This window comes from Microtus pennsylvanicus, chromosome 4, assembly GCF_037038515.1.
Source record: "Microtus pennsylvanicus isolate mMicPen1 chromosome 4, mMicPen1.hap1, whole genome shotgun sequence".
NCBI classification, from domain to species: domain Eukaryota; kingdom Metazoa; phylum Chordata; class Mammalia; order Rodentia; family Cricetidae; genus Microtus; species Microtus pennsylvanicus.
In genome coordinates, this window is record NC_134582.1 from 128382901 (window position 1) to 128401513 (window position 18613).

The 18613-nt window shown below is 41.3% G+C and overlaps 1 protein-coding gene across 3 annotated transcripts in view; it reads right to left on the reverse strand.

The window, feature by feature from the left end:
• Bend7 (BEN domain containing 7) overlaps positions 1-18613 on the reverse strand; it is an 84308-nt gene that overhangs the window by 33498 nt on the left and 32197 nt on the right. For all 3 annotated transcript variants that reach the window (XM_075970455.1, XM_075970456.1, XM_075970453.1), the window contains 2 exons: positions 17956-18221; positions 5540-5765 (listed from right to left, as the gene is read on the reverse strand). In XM_075970455.1, coding sequence (XP_075826570.1) covers positions 5540-5765; positions 17956-18221 — 492 coding nt within the window. The remainder of the gene's footprint in view (positions 1-5539; positions 5766-17955; positions 18222-18613) is intronic.

An 18613-nucleotide genomic window follows, 5' to 3' on the forward strand; every position in this document is an offset into this window, starting at 1 on the left:
TGCTGAGGTCCATGGTGTCTATTCACAGCAAAAGAAACCCTACCTAAGACAGAAGTTGGTACCAGGGACTGGAGTATTGCTGATAGGAATGGCCATGCTTTTGTTTGAAGAAATATGGACTTTAGGATTGTGGACTAGAAAAGCAGTGGAATGCTTTAAGTGCTGCTTAGTGGGTTATACTAGTAGGAGCATGGGAGACAATGATGTTGAGCGTGATTTGATGAACTGTGGGAGCCTGGCTGAAGGGGTTCCAGAGAAGAATATTAGTATGTGGCCTACAGATCATTCTTATAATAGTTTGGTTTAAAAAAAAATGTGGCTTCTTTTTGCCCTTGTCCAAAGAGTCTGCCTGAGGCTAAAGTGAAGAGTTTTGGATTAATTCTATGGGCAGAGGAACTCTCAAACTGTCTAGTATAGACTGTCATGTGGATATTAGTGGTAACAATTACAAAAAGTAAGTTTTGAGGAGAAAAGGAGCACTAGAAAGTAGAATGGAACTAAGTCCTGTGTTCAAGGAGATCAACAGATTAGGAAGTGGAAGAAAGGGAGCGGTGACCTCAGGGCAAGATCCCAAGATTCCAACTTGTGGAAAGAAACTAAAGAAAAGTTTAGAGCCAGGTGTGGTTCACATATTTAATCCCAGCACTGGGAAGGCAGAGGCTGGCAGATCTCTGGGTCTGAGGCCAGCCTGGTGTACAGTTTCATGACGGCCAAGCCTAGGCAGTGAAGGAAACCACTGAAAACAGAAAGTCAGTGAGGATGTAATTAAAGAGGGACTGTGTTCAAGCCCTAGTGAGCAGCAGAACTTGGCAGCTTTGGCCACGTGGTTCTGGAATTAAGGGTAGAAGAAAGGGGCTATGGGATTTGCCTTCACAACTAAGGAACGCCTTTGAGGCCAGGCACGTGTCACGGGTGTCCCTGAGCAGAGGCCTAGAGGTCATTTGGTGAAGCTGTGAAGTTGAAACCTGGATTACCTTGGAGACCCTAAGATGCTGGAAATATCAGAGCTGTGGGATACCCGCCAAGGAGAGCTGCTCACATGGCATGGAACCAGCCCAAGAGAAAGAAGTTGTGTTGCAGTCAACAAAGCTGAAAGGAGTTGGAGCTCGGAGGAGCGCTTTGACATCAGACAAAGAGGTGAGAAGTTTTGAGTTTTCCCAGCTGGTTTTCAGTCCTGCTTTGGTCCAGTATCTCCTCGCTATGCTCCCTTCCCTACATTTCGGAATGGTAATGTATATCCTTTGACACTGTATGTTGGAGGTACGTGATATGTTTTTTGATTTTATAGGGGATTACAGTTAAGAAATTACATGAATCTCAGAAGAGACTTTGAACTTTGGATTTTTAAACATTGTTGAGACTGTGATAGACTATGGGGACTTCTGAAGTTTGACTGAATGCATTATGATACTGTTACAAGCTTACGGGGGCCAGGGAGTAGAATGTGGTAGTCTGAATGTAACTGACCCTATAAAAGCTTATAGGAAGTGGCGCTACTAGGAGGTGTGGTTTTGTTGGAGTAGCTATGACACTGTTGGAGAAAGAGTGTCACTGTGGGGATGGGCTTTGAGGTCTCGTATATGCTCAAGATACTGCCCAGTGTCTCAGACCACTTCCCTGTGGCCTGTAAGATGTAGGTCTCTCAGCTGCTTCTCCAGCACCATGCCTGCCTGCATGCTGCCACGTCCCACCGTGATGATAATGGACTGAACCTCTGAAACTGTCCCCATTAAATGTCTTTCTTTATAAGAGTTGTTGTGGTCATGGTGTCTCTTCACAACAATAAAAACCTTAACTAAGACAAACTGCAAAGTGAATCTAAGAACACATTAAAAAAAATCATCTACCATGATTAAGTTGGCTTCATCCCCGAGATGCAAGGTTGGCTCAACCTATGTAAATCAATATATGTAATTCCCACAACATTTCTGTTTCTACTTATAGGCATTTTACAGATTGTTGTCATTTTAAAATGGGTATTTTAAGGCCGGGTGGTGGTGGCGCACGCCTTTAATCCCAGCACTCGGGAGGCAGAGGCAGGCGGATCTCTATGAGTTTGAGGCCAGACTGGTCTACAAGAGCTAGTTCCAGGACCCTGTCTCAAAAATACAAAAGAAAAAAATGGGTATTTTAATTAATCTAATCACTTTTGCTACTTCACTGCTATTTTTACATGTGAGAGTTTATAAAATTAACCATTTATCTCTTTTCAAAATAATATACAGCTGGTTCACTGCCTCATAAGGGAAAGAATAAGGAATAATGCATACTAAATGTATACAAAAATCATTCTCAAATACGAGGCAGACAGTGACAACAGCAATCCAAATAGTTTGGGGACTGCTGTGTAAGAAGAAAGCATTTTACTACTTCTCCAGATAGCTCAGTCTCAAAGATTCAAGTTAGGAGAACGTTTCTCTATCTCTACTGACAATAAGAAAAGCTAGAAATAGTTATCCTGTAGGACCTTCAATAACATCTACTTCCAAAAATCATTTGTAACATATATACTAAAACCATTTAGAGATAAACATGGCAAAGAAAGATGTATAGGGGGTGCTTAAGAGATCTATATTAAAATTTACAAACAATTTTGGTTTCTACTTTCTTATTTTTGTTGGCAATTCATTAGTAATTTATTAGATAAATTTATTAGACATTCGCAAGTATATTTTGATGCGTTCATTCCAAGCTGGTTATGAGAAGGCAGAAAAATACTTAGCACCAAGCCTATTATGCTAATGAACTCAAGCACAAGTCAAGATGAAAAACAAAAGCCTGTCTCCTCCCTCACGAAGCCAAGAGTGCAGAGGAAGGAACTGCTGCCTCTATCCCATTCAAAGTCAACGAGTGAGTCTATAAAATAAACGGATGGCAGGCAGGTAGAGAGGACAGGTGTGCACAGAAGGAAGAGCGAATACCCCCACCCAGTGGGACCCGGAAGCTTCTACCCATTCTTCTTAGGAGAGAAGATGACTTGGGGGTGAGCTCAGCGGGCTTAAAGAACAAGTGCTAGCGTGTTCCTGCTCAGGTGTGAGGTCACTCTCTGGTCCTCTTCTACGACCTAGCGTGTTCCTGCTCAGGTGTGAGGTCACTCTCTGGTCCTCTTCTACGACCTAGCGTGTTCCTGCTCAGGTGTGAGGTCACTCTCTGGTCCTCTTCTACGACCTAGCGTGTTCCTGCTCAGGTGTGAGGTCACTCTCTGGTCCTCTTCTACGACCTAGCGTGTTCCTGCTCAGGTGTGAGGTCACTCTCTGGTCCTCTTCTACAACCTAGCGTGTTCCTGCTCAGGTGTGAGGTCACTCTCTGGTCCTCTTCTACGACCTGACGTAAAACTAGGATGCAGTGACGTGGACATGATGACAATGACTTCTCTTGGCAGCCTGTCTTAAGGCACCTGAGGGAAGCTGCAACGAAGATGCTCGGGTGCTGCGTGTCAAGTGCCCTTAGCTGGAGTCACCGAAGATCAGCGCATTTGGCAGAGGTACGCCCTGAGTCCCTAAAAGCGACACAGGCGATAAGGACACTGAGGACAAAGCTTGTTTCTACGGACCTTGTAAGAAATCAGGAAATAAGGAAATGAAATGTCTTACAAAGCAGGCAGATGCCACTTTCACAGCCTAACAAAGACTACAGGAAGACACTGAAAGTTACTATGAATCCGATTTTTATCAGGATAAGTTAGTTTTTTAATTAGGAAAAGAACTCAAAATATATCTATAATTAGATAGGCATTTTGTCACAGCAACAGAACAAAGCCAGAACACAGTTTTAAATAATAAAAGTAGTATATGGGAATTTTGAACTATTTGATTAAAATAATTTGCTTATTTTGTACTAGGAGTAGGGGCCTTGTTGCCATATTTAGGGATAGTTAAATGTAGAGCTTGGAAAAAATTAAGGTATACCTTCTTTTAGCATTTGTAGTGTATTTTGAAACTCCTGTCTGATGTTTGGTCTACTTTGTAACAGGTTCTTAAAGCCTTGTCTGATGTATCAGTCTACCTGTAATGACGTATTTCATTACCATCTATTATTAAGCTGGCTCTTCTAATGTCACTAACATGAAATGTGGTCACTTACAGTTCCCCAATTTCAAAGTGCCTTTATAATGTTAATCTGCTGTTCTGGAAAAAAAAAAGACAGAAAAATCAAACCAATTCCTACGTGTATTCCAGAAATGCAGCCTTGACCCTCATGTTTGAGAGGCCCCAGCCCCTTCTCCACTGCCATCGAGTTCTAGTTACATCACTAACTCGTTTCCAAATTCTACAGTCTTGTTTACAGTGTCACTGCAAGCTGAATCATTCTTTTCATAAGTGGCAGAGACTAGGATGCTCTGTGGCACTTTTTATTTAACAGAACTCAACTGTCACTTTAAGGGAAAGAAATTTTGATGGACTATGAGAAGTTCCTGTTAATGAAGGTGATGTCCTTCTGGCCATGAACATAGGGTGTCTGGGACTTGCTAGCTCCATTTAAAAATTGGATTATTTTGTAAAGTTAATTGTGAATTTCCAAGTATCATTTAAGCATTATTGAATTCATTTACTCATTCTGCAAGATAATGGCCAACAGACGCAGGGAAAGCTCTGAGTCCGTCTCATTGACGATCATGGCAAAGAAGAGCCGAGCCAGTGAGGAACATCCGGATATCAATACTCTACCTAAAGACTTCTCTTCCTAAAGTAATAGTCATCAGAGTTCCGAACACACATACTGAATAGTGAAGAGCTAGGTGTAAGATATGGAAGTGGCCAGGGACGAAGACCTACATATCCATATGCCTCCCAAACCAGGGTGGAATACAGACACATGTTCAAAGGCGGGAAAGCAGAAGGACCACAACTGGCATCCATGCGACAAACAGAACTGCACATCACAAAACAAAAGGAGCTAAGCTGGCTAGGAATGTGTGGGGAAGGACAGCAGGTGACTTTATATTTAAAATACCTCCAAATGCAATGTCCTGATAACAGTTTCTGAACTTTCCAAGAAATATACTCCTTTATTTATAAAACCAATGCCACAGTTTTATTTACACTTAAAATTTTAATTTTAGCCAGGCAGTGATGGTGCATGCCTTTAATCCCAGCACTCAAGAGGCTGAAGGAGGCAGATCTCTGTGAATTCGAGGCCAGCCTGATCTACAGAGTGAGATCCAAGACAGCCAGAGATATACAGAGAAACCCTGTCTAGAAGAAAAAAAACCTAAGTTTAAATTTTGCCAAAAATCATATTTTAATGAAGTTCTTGGAAATTATTAGAAAAAATACTTTCACTTCCCATGTCTTTTTGGTTCTGCAGCAGATAAAATTGGCTCTGAAGTTATGAGTTCAGCAATTACTATTACCATGAGTAGTATTCTAGTTGTATCTGGGGTAGGAACCTACATAGCTTACAACTGAGAGTCACACTCATGCGTGTTAACAGCAAATCAAATTAACCTCTAGTTAGCTCAGCATCATTTTACCTGTGCCTCAATGGATTGAGGCAAAATTCAACAAAGCACCCATAAAATGAAATGACGCAGACCAACCTTTTATTGCACCCACAATGTTTTGGTCTAGTCCTTTCCGGTTGTCATTGAGTCCTCTTTTCCTCTTCCCATTGGGTAAGGAGTTAGCCAAAGTCTTGTCATCAAAAAATGCACACACCAGTTTTCTAAACAGAAGGCTTCCTGAGCGAGTGTAGTTTGACAATATAGAGTCCAGCTGAGATTTAGGCATAAACACATCGAAACCTTCAGCAAGTTGCACTTCTGGCTACCAAAAGAAGAGAAATATTTCATTAAAAGCAAGACGTGAAACATTTTACTCTGGGCACAAATACCACAAGAACACCAGTGGCTGCTAACATGTCCGTATCTGGTAAGTTATACAGTCTCAGTTATGTGTGCTGAATTACAATTTATAAAATCAATGACCACTTACAATTTACAAAATGGGATGCTGCAATTCCAATAGTAAGTCTTATCCAAGTACACACTGAAAACACATCTCTAGTCATACAAACATTTCAGGAGGCTGAATAATACACAGTAATACAATTTTTTAACTAAGGAATCATGAATCACCTATAAGCAAATCCCGCATCTTGCAAATGAAGAAACCAAGACCTAAAGAGACTGTACCAAAAATGACTTCAAAGTAATTCAAATGCCAAATAATTTCTTTTACTTAAGGTGACAAATACAGGACCACCCCTACAGGTCCCCTGCTCCTTCTATTAGCTATAAATTTCATTTTACCACAATAAAAACTTACATAAAGTGATACGTAACCAGAGACTGCTCATTCGTTTCCTGGCCGCTCTGACTTGAATATTCACACAGAAACCATATTAATTACAACACTGGCCTATTAGCTCAGGTTTCTTATTAACTAACTCTTACATCTTAAGTTAACCCATTTCTATTATTTTATATTTTACCACGAAGCTCATGGTTTTTACCTCTTGCTTCTTGAGCTGCAACATGGCATCTCCTTGACTACGCCTACCCTTTCTCTATATCCCTTCCAGCCTGGCTATATTCTGCCCTGCCATAGGCCAAAGCAGCTTTATTCATTAACCAATAAAAGCAACACATATACAGAAGGACATCCCACATCAGTGATAATGCAAAATAAAAACGGCAGCTGGTTCCACAGTTTCAATCTACCCCACACTTACTTGAGGGAGCAATATCTCAGCACACGTTGGGAAACTGCTGCATGGGCTTCAGTGCTTATCAAGAACTTCCGAAGTCCTACAGGATGCCTTCAGAGAACATCCTGGATACCTGCAACCTGCCTTTACCTTGCTCTTCTGCTCATAGCATTTCCTTCTCCGAGCTTTTCCTAGCTCCGTTCTGCCCACAGGGGCAGCCATGTACTGTTACTGCTTCTTGTTTAACATGAGCACATGTTAGTATTCATTATATTATCCTTTGTATCTGTGGTGTCTAGTACATGATAGGCACTTAGTAAACTTTGAAATTTCATTAGCCATAATCTAAATTATTTTAATATTTACATTATATCTATGTAATTTCAATATGAAAACTGCACTTGGTAGATCTAATCAAGAGGAAAAGAATGTCTACTTACCCAAATTGTATACACAATCACAGCTCATCCCTAACTGTCATATTTGCGACTCTGAAAAGCAGTCCCCTTAGACGTGAGGATTTGGGGTCAGTTTCTCTCCTGACAAACTGAAGTTACTCTTTTTGCTTGTCCTACTATGTTCAAATGTTCCACATATTACAGAATGAAGAGTGTTCAGAACCCGGCCTATCTCATTCAGACAACTAAGGAAGGTGCTGGGTGTCGGCCCTTGTAAAAGAAATTCTGGACTGAATTATCCAGAAAGTTATCTCATTCTTCTGCTCCACTTTGCCATTCAATGTTTGGTTTCTGAATGCCTGGTAAATATCACTGCAAGAACAGTGCTGTCAGATTTCCCCCTGACTTTTGCGTCTTGCTGCTTGCTGGTCAAAGGTCTAGAGGAGCTTGACAGGAGCGAGAGGCTGAATACCTAATTCCTGCAACAGAACGGGCACCCACACAGCAAGCACTCAGCAAACACTTGTCTAGTGATCCGATGTGGGATTGTTAGGATGGAGAGGCTTTTACCATCAAAAGGCTGACATGAGATTTTATTCGGAATTATAATTTTATTTTGTATATCCTATGAACTTTAATTCTAAATGAGCTAATCTCAGAGTTTTAACAGAATTCCAGGATCATGTAGAGTACATTACACACACCCCTTCCAAGTGTATCCTGCAGCTATTTGACCACCATGAGTGAACAGGAGTTCTTCAGCTGTGATAGACAAGAGGGAAAGGCCTGCAACTTATTAATGTAACTCTGGGTTGGATTCTGATACCACTAATCTGGTGCTTAAAATTCAAGTCACCTGACTTCTGAGAGTCAGAATTTCCTCTAAAGGACTGGGACCCTAGCTTTAGAAACACTGACCTGAATCAAACACCAGTCAGAACAGGCACTCCCTTCTAAGGCCTGCAGAATATGTCTATGAAATGTGTTTGATTTAGTTGGGATGCACTGTTCTTAACATTCACTGTGCCAAGAATCCAGTTCGCATCCAACAGATGTGTACCAGAATAAACAAAATGCTACATAGAGATTCAGCACAGTTACAAGGTCAGAGTTTGCTATTCCTGCTATAGAGGAAGTGGTCTACAAGTCTCATGCTGTGACTAGGCTCACACCAGTGTCTTAGAATGATTGTGCTGGCTCCAGGAGGAGAAGACTTGGAGAAAACTGAGTACCTGGTTCAGAACCTTCTTCCTAAGACCCTTCTGTAGGAAAGGATTCAAGGTTGGCTCTGCAGCTGAGACCCATGTAAACACATCACACACACTGCATGGAAAGGAGAACCCAAGAGGTTCTGAGTGAAGGCAGTTAGAGCTAACATCAGGCAGGACTGGCTCCTGGAGCTGTGGAGGAAAAGGGGATGCCAGAGGCCGAGAAAGGAGTGGAATGGTACTTTAATAGGGCCTGGAAGACAAGATTTAGTAGGCCACAATATAGTTATTATTTGTGGCACCTCCTTCTATGATGCCTAAAAGTAGATATCTGGAGGTTTCTGTGAAGCCAAGACTTCTGTGCCATTGCAATCCTATGGTGTGTGACTGCAGAGGGGCTATCGAGGACAAAAACTGCCATTGCTTTCTGTCCCCCCACTGCCAGGCCCACACTGTTGTTTTGAGCTGATCTTTCCAATCCAAGGAACAGGAACTCATCCACTTGCAAGTAAGAACCTTATGGAGGAGTAAGCAGTCTGGTTAACTGCTACAGACAGCCCCATTGGGGCAAGGGTGGCTGAGCTAGCTCCTCCCAGCTCTTCCCTGCCTCCACTCAGACTTCTTAGCAGGTAACAACAGAACACTAACACATGTTTAACATTCCCACAAAGCACCAATTTCTTTAAAGAAAAAAGAAGAGGGGGAGGACTAACTTAATGCTGCAAAACATGAAGAAAACATGATACTAATTATCTTGTTTTCACTATGAAACCTTGCTATTTATTCTACTTTATAAGCATAATCATAGTACATTATTACCATGTAATGAACCACAACTCTGCGCATATATTTAAAAGCAGGTTAAAACACTTTGTGTAGTTGTAGAATCATTATCCCTTTTTGTTTATTGGCTTCAGTTTAAATGAGATCTATTTACTGATAATAGTTATAAAAACAAACACTGTTCTAAATAAGCATCATTAAAAAACTCTAGACTTTCCTTGACAGATTTATTATTTGATGCCCAGGCCAAGACAGATAGCTAATATACTAATTTGCAGAGTCTAGTGTTATAGAAATAAGATCATGTTTAAAATGATGACATCCAAATTATGGGCACCACTTACAATGTTTACAGAAATTATTTTTAGGGTGCACTACGAATTCCTACTATGCAGTGTTTTACTTACTTTACATGCCTCCGCCACCGAGTTCAATATATCAGTATTGGAAATTCCTTATCCAGCGCAATTTCATCTTACACTGATGATGTTCTGGAAGCAGAAACAGCTCCGTCCTAATGGCTCTTGAAAATGCCCCTGGAGGCATTGAGCTGAACAGAGAATTCTCAACAGAAGAACTTCAAATGGCCAAAAGACACTTAAGGTCATGCTCAACTTCCTTAGCGATCAGGGAAATGCAAATCAAGACAACTTTAAGATACCATCTTACACCTGTCAGAATGGCTAAAATCAAAAACACCAATGATAGCCTTTGCTGGAGAGGTTGTGGAGAAAGGGGTACACTCATCCATTGCTGGTGGGAATGCAAACTTGTGCAACCACTTTGGAAAGCAGTGTTTCGGTTTCTCAGGAAATTCGGGATCAACCTACCCCTGGATCCAGCAATACCACTCTTGGGAATATACCCAAGAGAGGCCCTATCATACAACAAAAGTATATGCTCTACGATGTTCATAGCAGCATTGTTTGTGATAGCCAGAACCTGGAAACAACCTAGATGCCCTTCAATGGAAGAATGGATGAAGAAAGTATGGAATATATACATATTAGAGTACTACTCAGCAATAAAAAACAAGGACTTCTTGAATTTTGCATGCAAATGGATGGAAATAGAAAACACTATCCTGAGTGAGGTAAGCCAGACCCAAAAAGAGCAACATGGGATGTACTCACTCGTATTTGGTTTCTAGCCATAAACCAAGGACATTGAGCCTATAATTAGTGATCCTAGAGAAGCTAAATAAGGAGAACCCAAAGAAAAACATATAGGCATCCTCCTGAATATTAACCTTCAGCAGGTGATTAAAGGAGACAGAGACAGAGACCCACATTGGAGCACTGGATTGAAATCTCAAGGTCCAAATCAGGAGCAGAAGGAGAGAGAGCACAAGCAAGGAACTCAGGACCGCAAGGGGTGCACCCACACACTGAGACAATGGGGATGTTCTACTGGGAACTAACCAAGGCCAGCTGGCCTGGGTCTGGAAAAGCCTGGGATAAAACCGGACTCTCTGAACTTAGCGGACAATGAGGACTACTGAGAACTCAAGAACAATGGCAATGGGTTTCTGATCCTACTGCACGCACTGGCTTTGTGGGAGCCTAGGCAGTTTGGATGCTCAACTTACTAGACCTGGATGGAGGTGGGGGTTCCTTGGACTTCCCACAGGACAGGGAACCCTGATTGCTTTTCGGGCGGGGGGGGGACTTAATTGGGGGAGGGGGAGGGAAATGGGAGGCGGTGGCAGGGAAGAGACAGAAATCTTTAATAAATAAATAAATTTAAAAAAAATAGGAGGCGGTTGCGGGGAGGAGGCAGAAATCTTTAATAAATAAATAAATTAAAAAAATAAAAGAACTATACCAAGCAAAAAAAAAAAAAAAGAAAAAAGAAAATGCCCCTGGACTAAGGGCAGCTACACTGACTATGCTGTTTCTCTGCATCTCTGGTGTGGTGTTCCTTTTGGTTAGATTTAATTGGGGTTAAGATCTAGTTTAGGTGATAGGTTTTCCAGCCAGGTAACTGGAAAGGCACCTCCCTGTCCCTGCCACCCACAAGTCCCTGTGAGCATATCATAAGATACTTAAAGAGAGCATATAAATGAATCACTTAGAATATATCGGATACAGGCTATTTTTTATAAGATATTAATAGTACAAAAATTATAGTACGACATTTAACAAGTTACATATGGTCATTGGTTAAGAGGAAAAAGAAGTGCACAGATGCTTATGTTGGGCATTAGCTCCAGATTTTCAACTATAAATTAATAAATGATACACAAAGATTTTCAAGTTCTATGTTGTGCAAGGCCCACATCTATAGGCACATGCACTGTGTGAATGGTTATGTAAGGTGTGGACCAGGCAGTCGCCAGCTGGGAAGTCTCTGAACGGCTCAGGATGGAACCTTAAAGAAAACTACAAAAGAAGAGGTGAATTCTGCTGAGGATGTAACACAGGACTGACAATAACGCTTAAGAGCAGTTAGTTTGTCTGTTCGTAATACATAATGAAACTTTGTCCTATTTATTTAGCAGTGGTATTTGATGCATTTCTAGGAAAATGAATTTCAGCATATGAAAGAAAAAATGTTAAAACAAATAAAACCCCTAACGTTCATTTTTATTTTGTTCCTAACTGTTACATTTCTTTTAAAACATTCTATCCCATAAATCAAACCTGCTCTGGGTAGACTTACTACTACCATTTAAAAAATGCTACCTCACAACCCTTGACCAATGAAGAGCTGAGACTGGGGTCGGGCCTGCTGTGGTTGGCTCAGCAAGTCTGTCTGCTATTGTTAAGCAGTCTAGCACGGATGTGGCCTAAGGTGTGGCTAGTGCAGAATCCCCAGTGTTAATGGAACAGAACTCACTGGCTATACTCCATCAAAGACCAATACTGCAAGAGAGATATTAAAAAGTGCTTAGCCAAATTTCTATGAAAAAGCAAGCGTAATAATCATAGCAGACATTTTACGTTTAATACTGACTAGGATGAAAAGAAATCATTAACGTTCTAATTCTCTTAAGTTTCTTTGATAGAATTCTGGTAGAATTAAGAATTTTAGAAAAGATAATACAATTTGGTTTCTTCATGCATTTGCATAATGAGAGTTTCTAGCCTTTCAGAGACGTGCTGAGCCTTTCCTTCTCAGGCAATAAATTCACGATTCTGAACATTAAGTTCTGATTTATGTTAGATGATTGAACTAAATGGACAATCTGTAAGATTTCAACACCACAGTGTCGTTTCTTCTCCCCCAACTCCTCTGAGAAGAGGTCATGCTGAGACTCTTTGACCTTCCAGGTAGAGAAGTCCCACTCTTCCCTGTTTTCAGGAGGCTACGATAGTGCAAGGGCTGCTTGTGGTTTCTCCCTCTGCCCCTTAAAGAGCAAAGACTATTATGTTCTCTTCAAGCACCCTGAAAATGGTGATATAATTGATATTTGCTTGTTACTTACTATATCCTAGGCCCTAGGGCAGTGAGTGGTTCTCAGCCTTCATAAGGCTGCGACCCTTTAATCAGTTCCTCATGGGGTGAGCCACCCACCACAAAATTATTTCATTGCTACTCCACAACTACAATTTTGCTACTGTTATAAATTGTGATGTAAGTATCTGATAGGCAGGATATCTGACATGTGACCCCTGTGAAAGGTTGTTTGACAGCCGGGTCAACAACCTTGAGTACAACTGTCCTACAATAACAAAGAAACATCACTTTTCTAAATTTTCTTCTTCTATGAAGTGGCTACCATCATTATTCTAAGGCCCAGGGAAACTGAGTAACTTGTTAAAAGACCATCCACTACCATGATGAGGCGAGGATTTGAACCCAGGTAGCCTGTCGTAGAAACTCAGACTCACACACGTATGCAATGTGTCAATGAGGAAATGGATAATGATTTCCTTTAATTGATCCTAGCAGAACATCTTATCTATTGAGACAATATGGTATCAAGAAAGCACTCTGAATTAAGGAGCTATTTTTGTTGAAGGCACCAATGCACTTAAAATTATTTAAGAAGCATACAAAATCAGGATTAACCAAATTATCTTAAACTGATGAATATTCATCATTTGTCTTCTGTTAACTTAGAATTTTTGCAATCTAGAGTTACTGGAGAGTATTTACTATTTATTTACTTTCATGTGGGAGGTTTACTGTGGGGAGGTGCAGAGGCGGTCTCTGGGCAAGTGCAGGAGCAGAAGGAGGGAGAAAGCTGGAGAGTATTTATAATAACTCTATCAAATAAAAACATTTTCTATATGATTAAAATTTAGGAAATTGTTTTAAAGCTTGCCTTAGTCGTTCAGTAAAGCAAAGCAGACAAAACAAAACAGAACTCAGCATCAACAGAAAGAGTGCTAAGGTGGTTCAGGCATACTGCCCTAAGAGACAACACATCAACAGACCCAGCATTGAAAAGCAATAGCTATAAGAAACGAGCAACTGTTTGTCTTGGTACTAATAGTGCATTGCGCTGTGAATTCAGGAAAAAAGAATTAGATAATGTATTTGAACCTCAGAATTGGTTTTGGGCTTTGCCTCTGTGTAATTTAGGTCTGAATTCTATTTAAGTGCTAATTTTAAAAGGGTCAAATAACCACAACGCACACGTGAAGCCCCCCCCCACCCCTTAGCTGTTTCCTCCTCCAAAGCGTTATTTGTTCATGTGCATCTGATCATTTACAGACAGCTAAATTTACTTAACCGTATTTACATTTGTTCCTCTAAAGGTACTTAGGTAGGAACAGTAAGGTTAAAAAAAGAACCATTATTTATTGAGTGCTTAAAATGTGCCAGGCACTGTTCTAAGTGCTTTACATAGAAGGCTTCATTAATTCTTCCAGGAGGCCAACTCTGTGAGGAAAGCATCATTATCCCCACTATAGGGAGGAGGATGAGTGAGGACCAGGGTTCACTTGCTCAGGGTCACACAGCTGAGACCCTAAGTCAGCAGCCTGCTCATTAACCACTTAAGTTCCTCCTAAGAAAGTGCCAAGTAAATAGAATTTTTAAAAACTCAGTCTAACCACTTGGTTCTGTTTCATATAATAATCAGTCATAGAGTTAAGAGTGTTTGCGATGTCCAGGAAATGTGCTTGAGGGCTGGAGAGATGGCTCGGTGGTTAAGAAGAACACTGGATGCTTTTCCAGAGGACTGGGGCTCAACAAGGAGGTTCACAACCATCTGTAACTCCAATTCAGGGAGCCCAACAGTTTCTTCTCGCCTCCATGGGCACCAGGCATGCACAGGGTGCACACATATAAACAAAGTCAAAATACTCATTAAAAAATTAAAAATTGAAAGAAGGAAGTATATTTGAATGGGCACCCAAAGCCTTTTCCACAGTGAACAAGGGAGAGGACACCTGGAGTGGAGCCTTAGTTTGACCTCTGACCTGCCTCTTACGCAGGTTCCCTTACAGAAGATAACAAACAGTAAGAAGCCCTCCAAGAGTAAGGACTAAATGGGATGGATGACTTATTTCACACAGGATGTCACAGGAGTATTATTACTCACAACACAGGACATGCTCTTGAGGATCTGGGGAAAGATATAAAATCATGAAAATAATGAAGAAAAACAGCAACGACAACACAGAAGCTTCCGTAAAGGAGAATTTCTCAAATTGGACTGGAGCCCTGACATGTTTGAGGCAGAGACAAGAGCAAGTAAATGGCAGTTATACTGAGGAGTGGGCTCTCACTGAAGCCAAAATCTGGACCCCAACGTTTTTTAAGTTTATTTTGTACAAGGTGTTTCATGCATGAGTAAATATTTCATCATCTGTAGATTAAGCAACTTGCATTTATTAAGTACCTTTTACATGCAAGGCATTGCAATAGGATTTTCCCGTATATGACATATCATTAAATGCACTGATATTTCAGAGGGTCTTGGTTGGAGCTTCGTACAGTCTTGGATTTGAGAAGGGACAGTCATCACTCAGAAGATGTGAGTCCCTAGTGAGCCACAACCCACACGGACTCTTACATCTGGGTTTGTGCTACGAGTACACACAGTCGCATTTGTGTGACAGGACAAGTAAATGTATAAAGAGTAACTTATTACATTGTAAATCTTCAAAAATAATTCAGTTTCTTTTAAATCTAGCAATTAGCAGAGGTGTGATGCTTAGCGCTCATCTTTCTCCTGTGCTACAGGGTCTAGATATTCGAGAATACTGAACTGTCTTTCCCTTCCTACCCAGAACAGAAAACCAGCTTTGTGCTTGTTCTTCCTACCTCAGGCAGAGCTGCTGATAGAACAGCCCCCTCCCCCACTTCCCAAGACAAAGATCAGGGGTTTGCTTTTGCCTTCAGCAACCAAGTCTTTCTGCCATGGCCCTCACTTCACTCCTGCCTGGCTAACTATGGGGATCTTCTTCCTGTTTGCCCAGACTCTAGCCCAGCGGTTCTGAACCTTCCTAATCTACGACCCTTCAGGACAGTTCAGCATGCTGTGGTCACCCCAACCATAAAATTATTTTTGTTGCTACTTCATAACTGTAATTTTGCTACTGTTATGAATCATAATGCAAATATCTGTGTTTTCTGATAGTCTTAGTTGACCCCTGTGACAGGATCGTTCAACCTCCCAATGGTCATGAGCCACAAGCTGAGAATCACTGCTCTAGTATCTCCTTTCTTCAGCTGTCCGCCATCCATAATGTGACTCCAGCCACCCCGCTCCAATGGGCCAATGGGTGGACTGTTGATCTACGTGGAACTCGCACTGGCTCCCTACTGCCCCCAAGGGGAAATGGAAGGTACTTCATGTGCCACATCAAGGTTTCACTCCTGGAAGCATTCTACTTTTTCAGTCAGCCAGAAACAAGGTACAAAATGCCCTCTGCCATGACTTTGGCCTTAGTCCTCTGAACACTGAGGACTTTTCAGAGACCATTTCAAACAAATTCCTATCTCCTTATATTTTTTCCAACTTGTTTTATAGAATAATTGTTATAAAAATTAGAAGATTTATTTTCTCTATACCCTATTAAAAACTTTATAGTCTCATAGCTAAGAAATAGTAAAAGATTAGGAAGGGACCTGAGTCGGTTATTTTAGCACATAGCGTCCATTTGAGGGTTTGCTTGGGGGGATTCAAGCCCCACCACTCATCCCAGGAACTGCGCAGGCCAGCCTCATGAATGCCTGTGAGCACGCTCCACAGACAGCATTTTTGCAGCCAATACTGGGACTCACTGCCAAGGTCTCCTAGTGCAGGTTCAGTTTCCACTGGAGAGATCAATCAAACGGCGCTATCAGATGGGTCCTGCGGAGTTGACATCCTCATAGCTGCCCGCTTTGTTTCAGAATCCCGCTACCGTCCAGAGACAATTAGCACCTGAGTTTTCCCGAACAGTGCCACATGTACTTAATCAAATTTAGTAGCTCTTGTTACTAAAAATGGCCATGAATAAAATGTAAATTGTTTTTATGTGTTACATAAAAAATACTCATATTGGGAAAAACAATAAATACTCTATTCTATTTTGTAAATATACACAGGGTCTTTACCAGACCTCCATTTATAGCTCAAATACACTTGGAACTTAACAATAAAAAAGGGAGAGTCCTGTTTTCAATGGCACTAGACACACCTACATAGGAGATGACCTGGTCTCAATTACTGCTCTTACTATATCAATGCCTATCAGGAAAGAAATGTAAGGAAAATATGAGGGTGTGTCAAAATAGCTTCACTGTATTTTGTGGAATAATATTCCTGTTTTCAAGTATGTGATTTACCAGGACATGAACCAGGCCTTAGCTGCAGTGATGCCATGATACCATCAAATGAGGGAGCTGGCTCCATACAGAACCTCGTTACCACAAAGGATTTTGTAAATTAAATATTAATTTAGAAGAGCTTAATGGCTGCAGCATATACTTTTGATGAAAACAAAATGCCTCCTTTAACACTGAGACTTGCACGGAAGTGCTACGGATTTTCTAATATGAAAACATAGCGAGACAATTATTTTCATTGCATCTCTTCAGTAAAGACCCAAATGTGGATCTACGGCAGCAAACTGTCTTCCTATAATTCAAATAGACTACTTTTAAAAAATTAGCAATTTGTTTCTTAGTTAAAGTTTAGAAGGCAAGGCCAAATTCCAATCCTATAGGACTCTGTGGGAGGTCTCAGCAGGAACCTCATCCTATGCAATCTGCTAATAATGAATCACTTTTTCTTGTTTATTTTAAGAACTCTGCCAACAAGTTGGGGTTCTCAACATAAATGTACTTTAGATAAAGACATTGTAAGTAGAGACTGCAGCTGCAAATTCAGCACATTATGACAGAAATTCGTTTATGGTCCTATGAATATAAAACAGCAAGTCAGACGGGTAGCTCAGATGCAATCTACCGTCCTAGACCGCAACAACACTGTAGCTGTGATATTAAAATAGCAAAGCTCTGCAGAGCGTTAACCTGTCATTACACAGAGTAAATGGCACGACACCGCCACCTAATTAGCGGTGTGGCTTGCATCTATGAAACAGAATTAGCACCACTGCCCCTTCTTATTCTTGGTTTGTGTTTCCTCAAAGGGATGACCTTATCTGTGTGCTTCTGTGTTCATTTATGCCCATCCACACAGGATTTAATTATGTTCTTTTCGTTTTCTACACTGAGGAAATTGAAAACTGCCACGTGGAAATTAAAAATCTTAAAGAAATTAGCGAGCAGATTATTTACAGCACGGCCTTCTTTCGGAGATAACGGGCAGAATGCCTTTGAATAAGGGAAGACATCTACACTTCTCAGAGAAGGAAGGCCCAGGCAAGGGGCTTCTCTCCCTCTTCCCTTCTGCATAACTCCAAATGTCTCTACCTGTTTGGGGCAGAACTAGCAAGATGGAAGGTGTCTTAATACTATAAGCTTCCTAAGACTTCTATCAACTAGGTCAGCAGCCAGAAAATATATCAACTTACATCTGAGGAAGGCGATTCGAGAACAATGCCAAATCCCAGGACATGGTTCTCCTCACTGGAGGTGTGCTCTGTGGCTTGGAGACCAGATGGCCTTGTGGCCACGGCTGCTGGCTTCTCAACTTCCAATGGACTGGGCTTTGGTTTCACAGTCACAGGTTCCACGGTCTTTGGGAGCACTTTTTTCTTCTTATTTCTCTTGCGTGAGACAGCGGTTCGCTGGGAGCATATAAGGGAAATTGGGGGTTGTTGTCTGTTTTGTGTTCCAACTGTGGACAATAAACACAAATATGGTACAGGCACTGTGTCTGAGGCAAACCTACCCGGCTCTGTCTCTGTGATTTACAAACGGACAGGGAAGGGAGGCTCCCTCAGGGTGAAGCACGGATAGATAGATCTCACTCTGCACCACAGGGCTGCAGAGGCAGCGAGGGGCACCTTACAGTCCTAACAGCAGAGCGTCATCCAGGAGAAAACTCGTTCTTAACACTGTGAATCATCAGACCATTACAGCATCCTGGCTTCGATGGAAGGAAAGGGATAAGAGCGATGGGAAAATATGGCTTCGTGAATCATATTGACATGTTGGAATAAGAACTCCAGAACTTAAATTTAGGTATGGATCCTCATGCTCTCTAGTAAGTTCATTCCAGCAAAACCT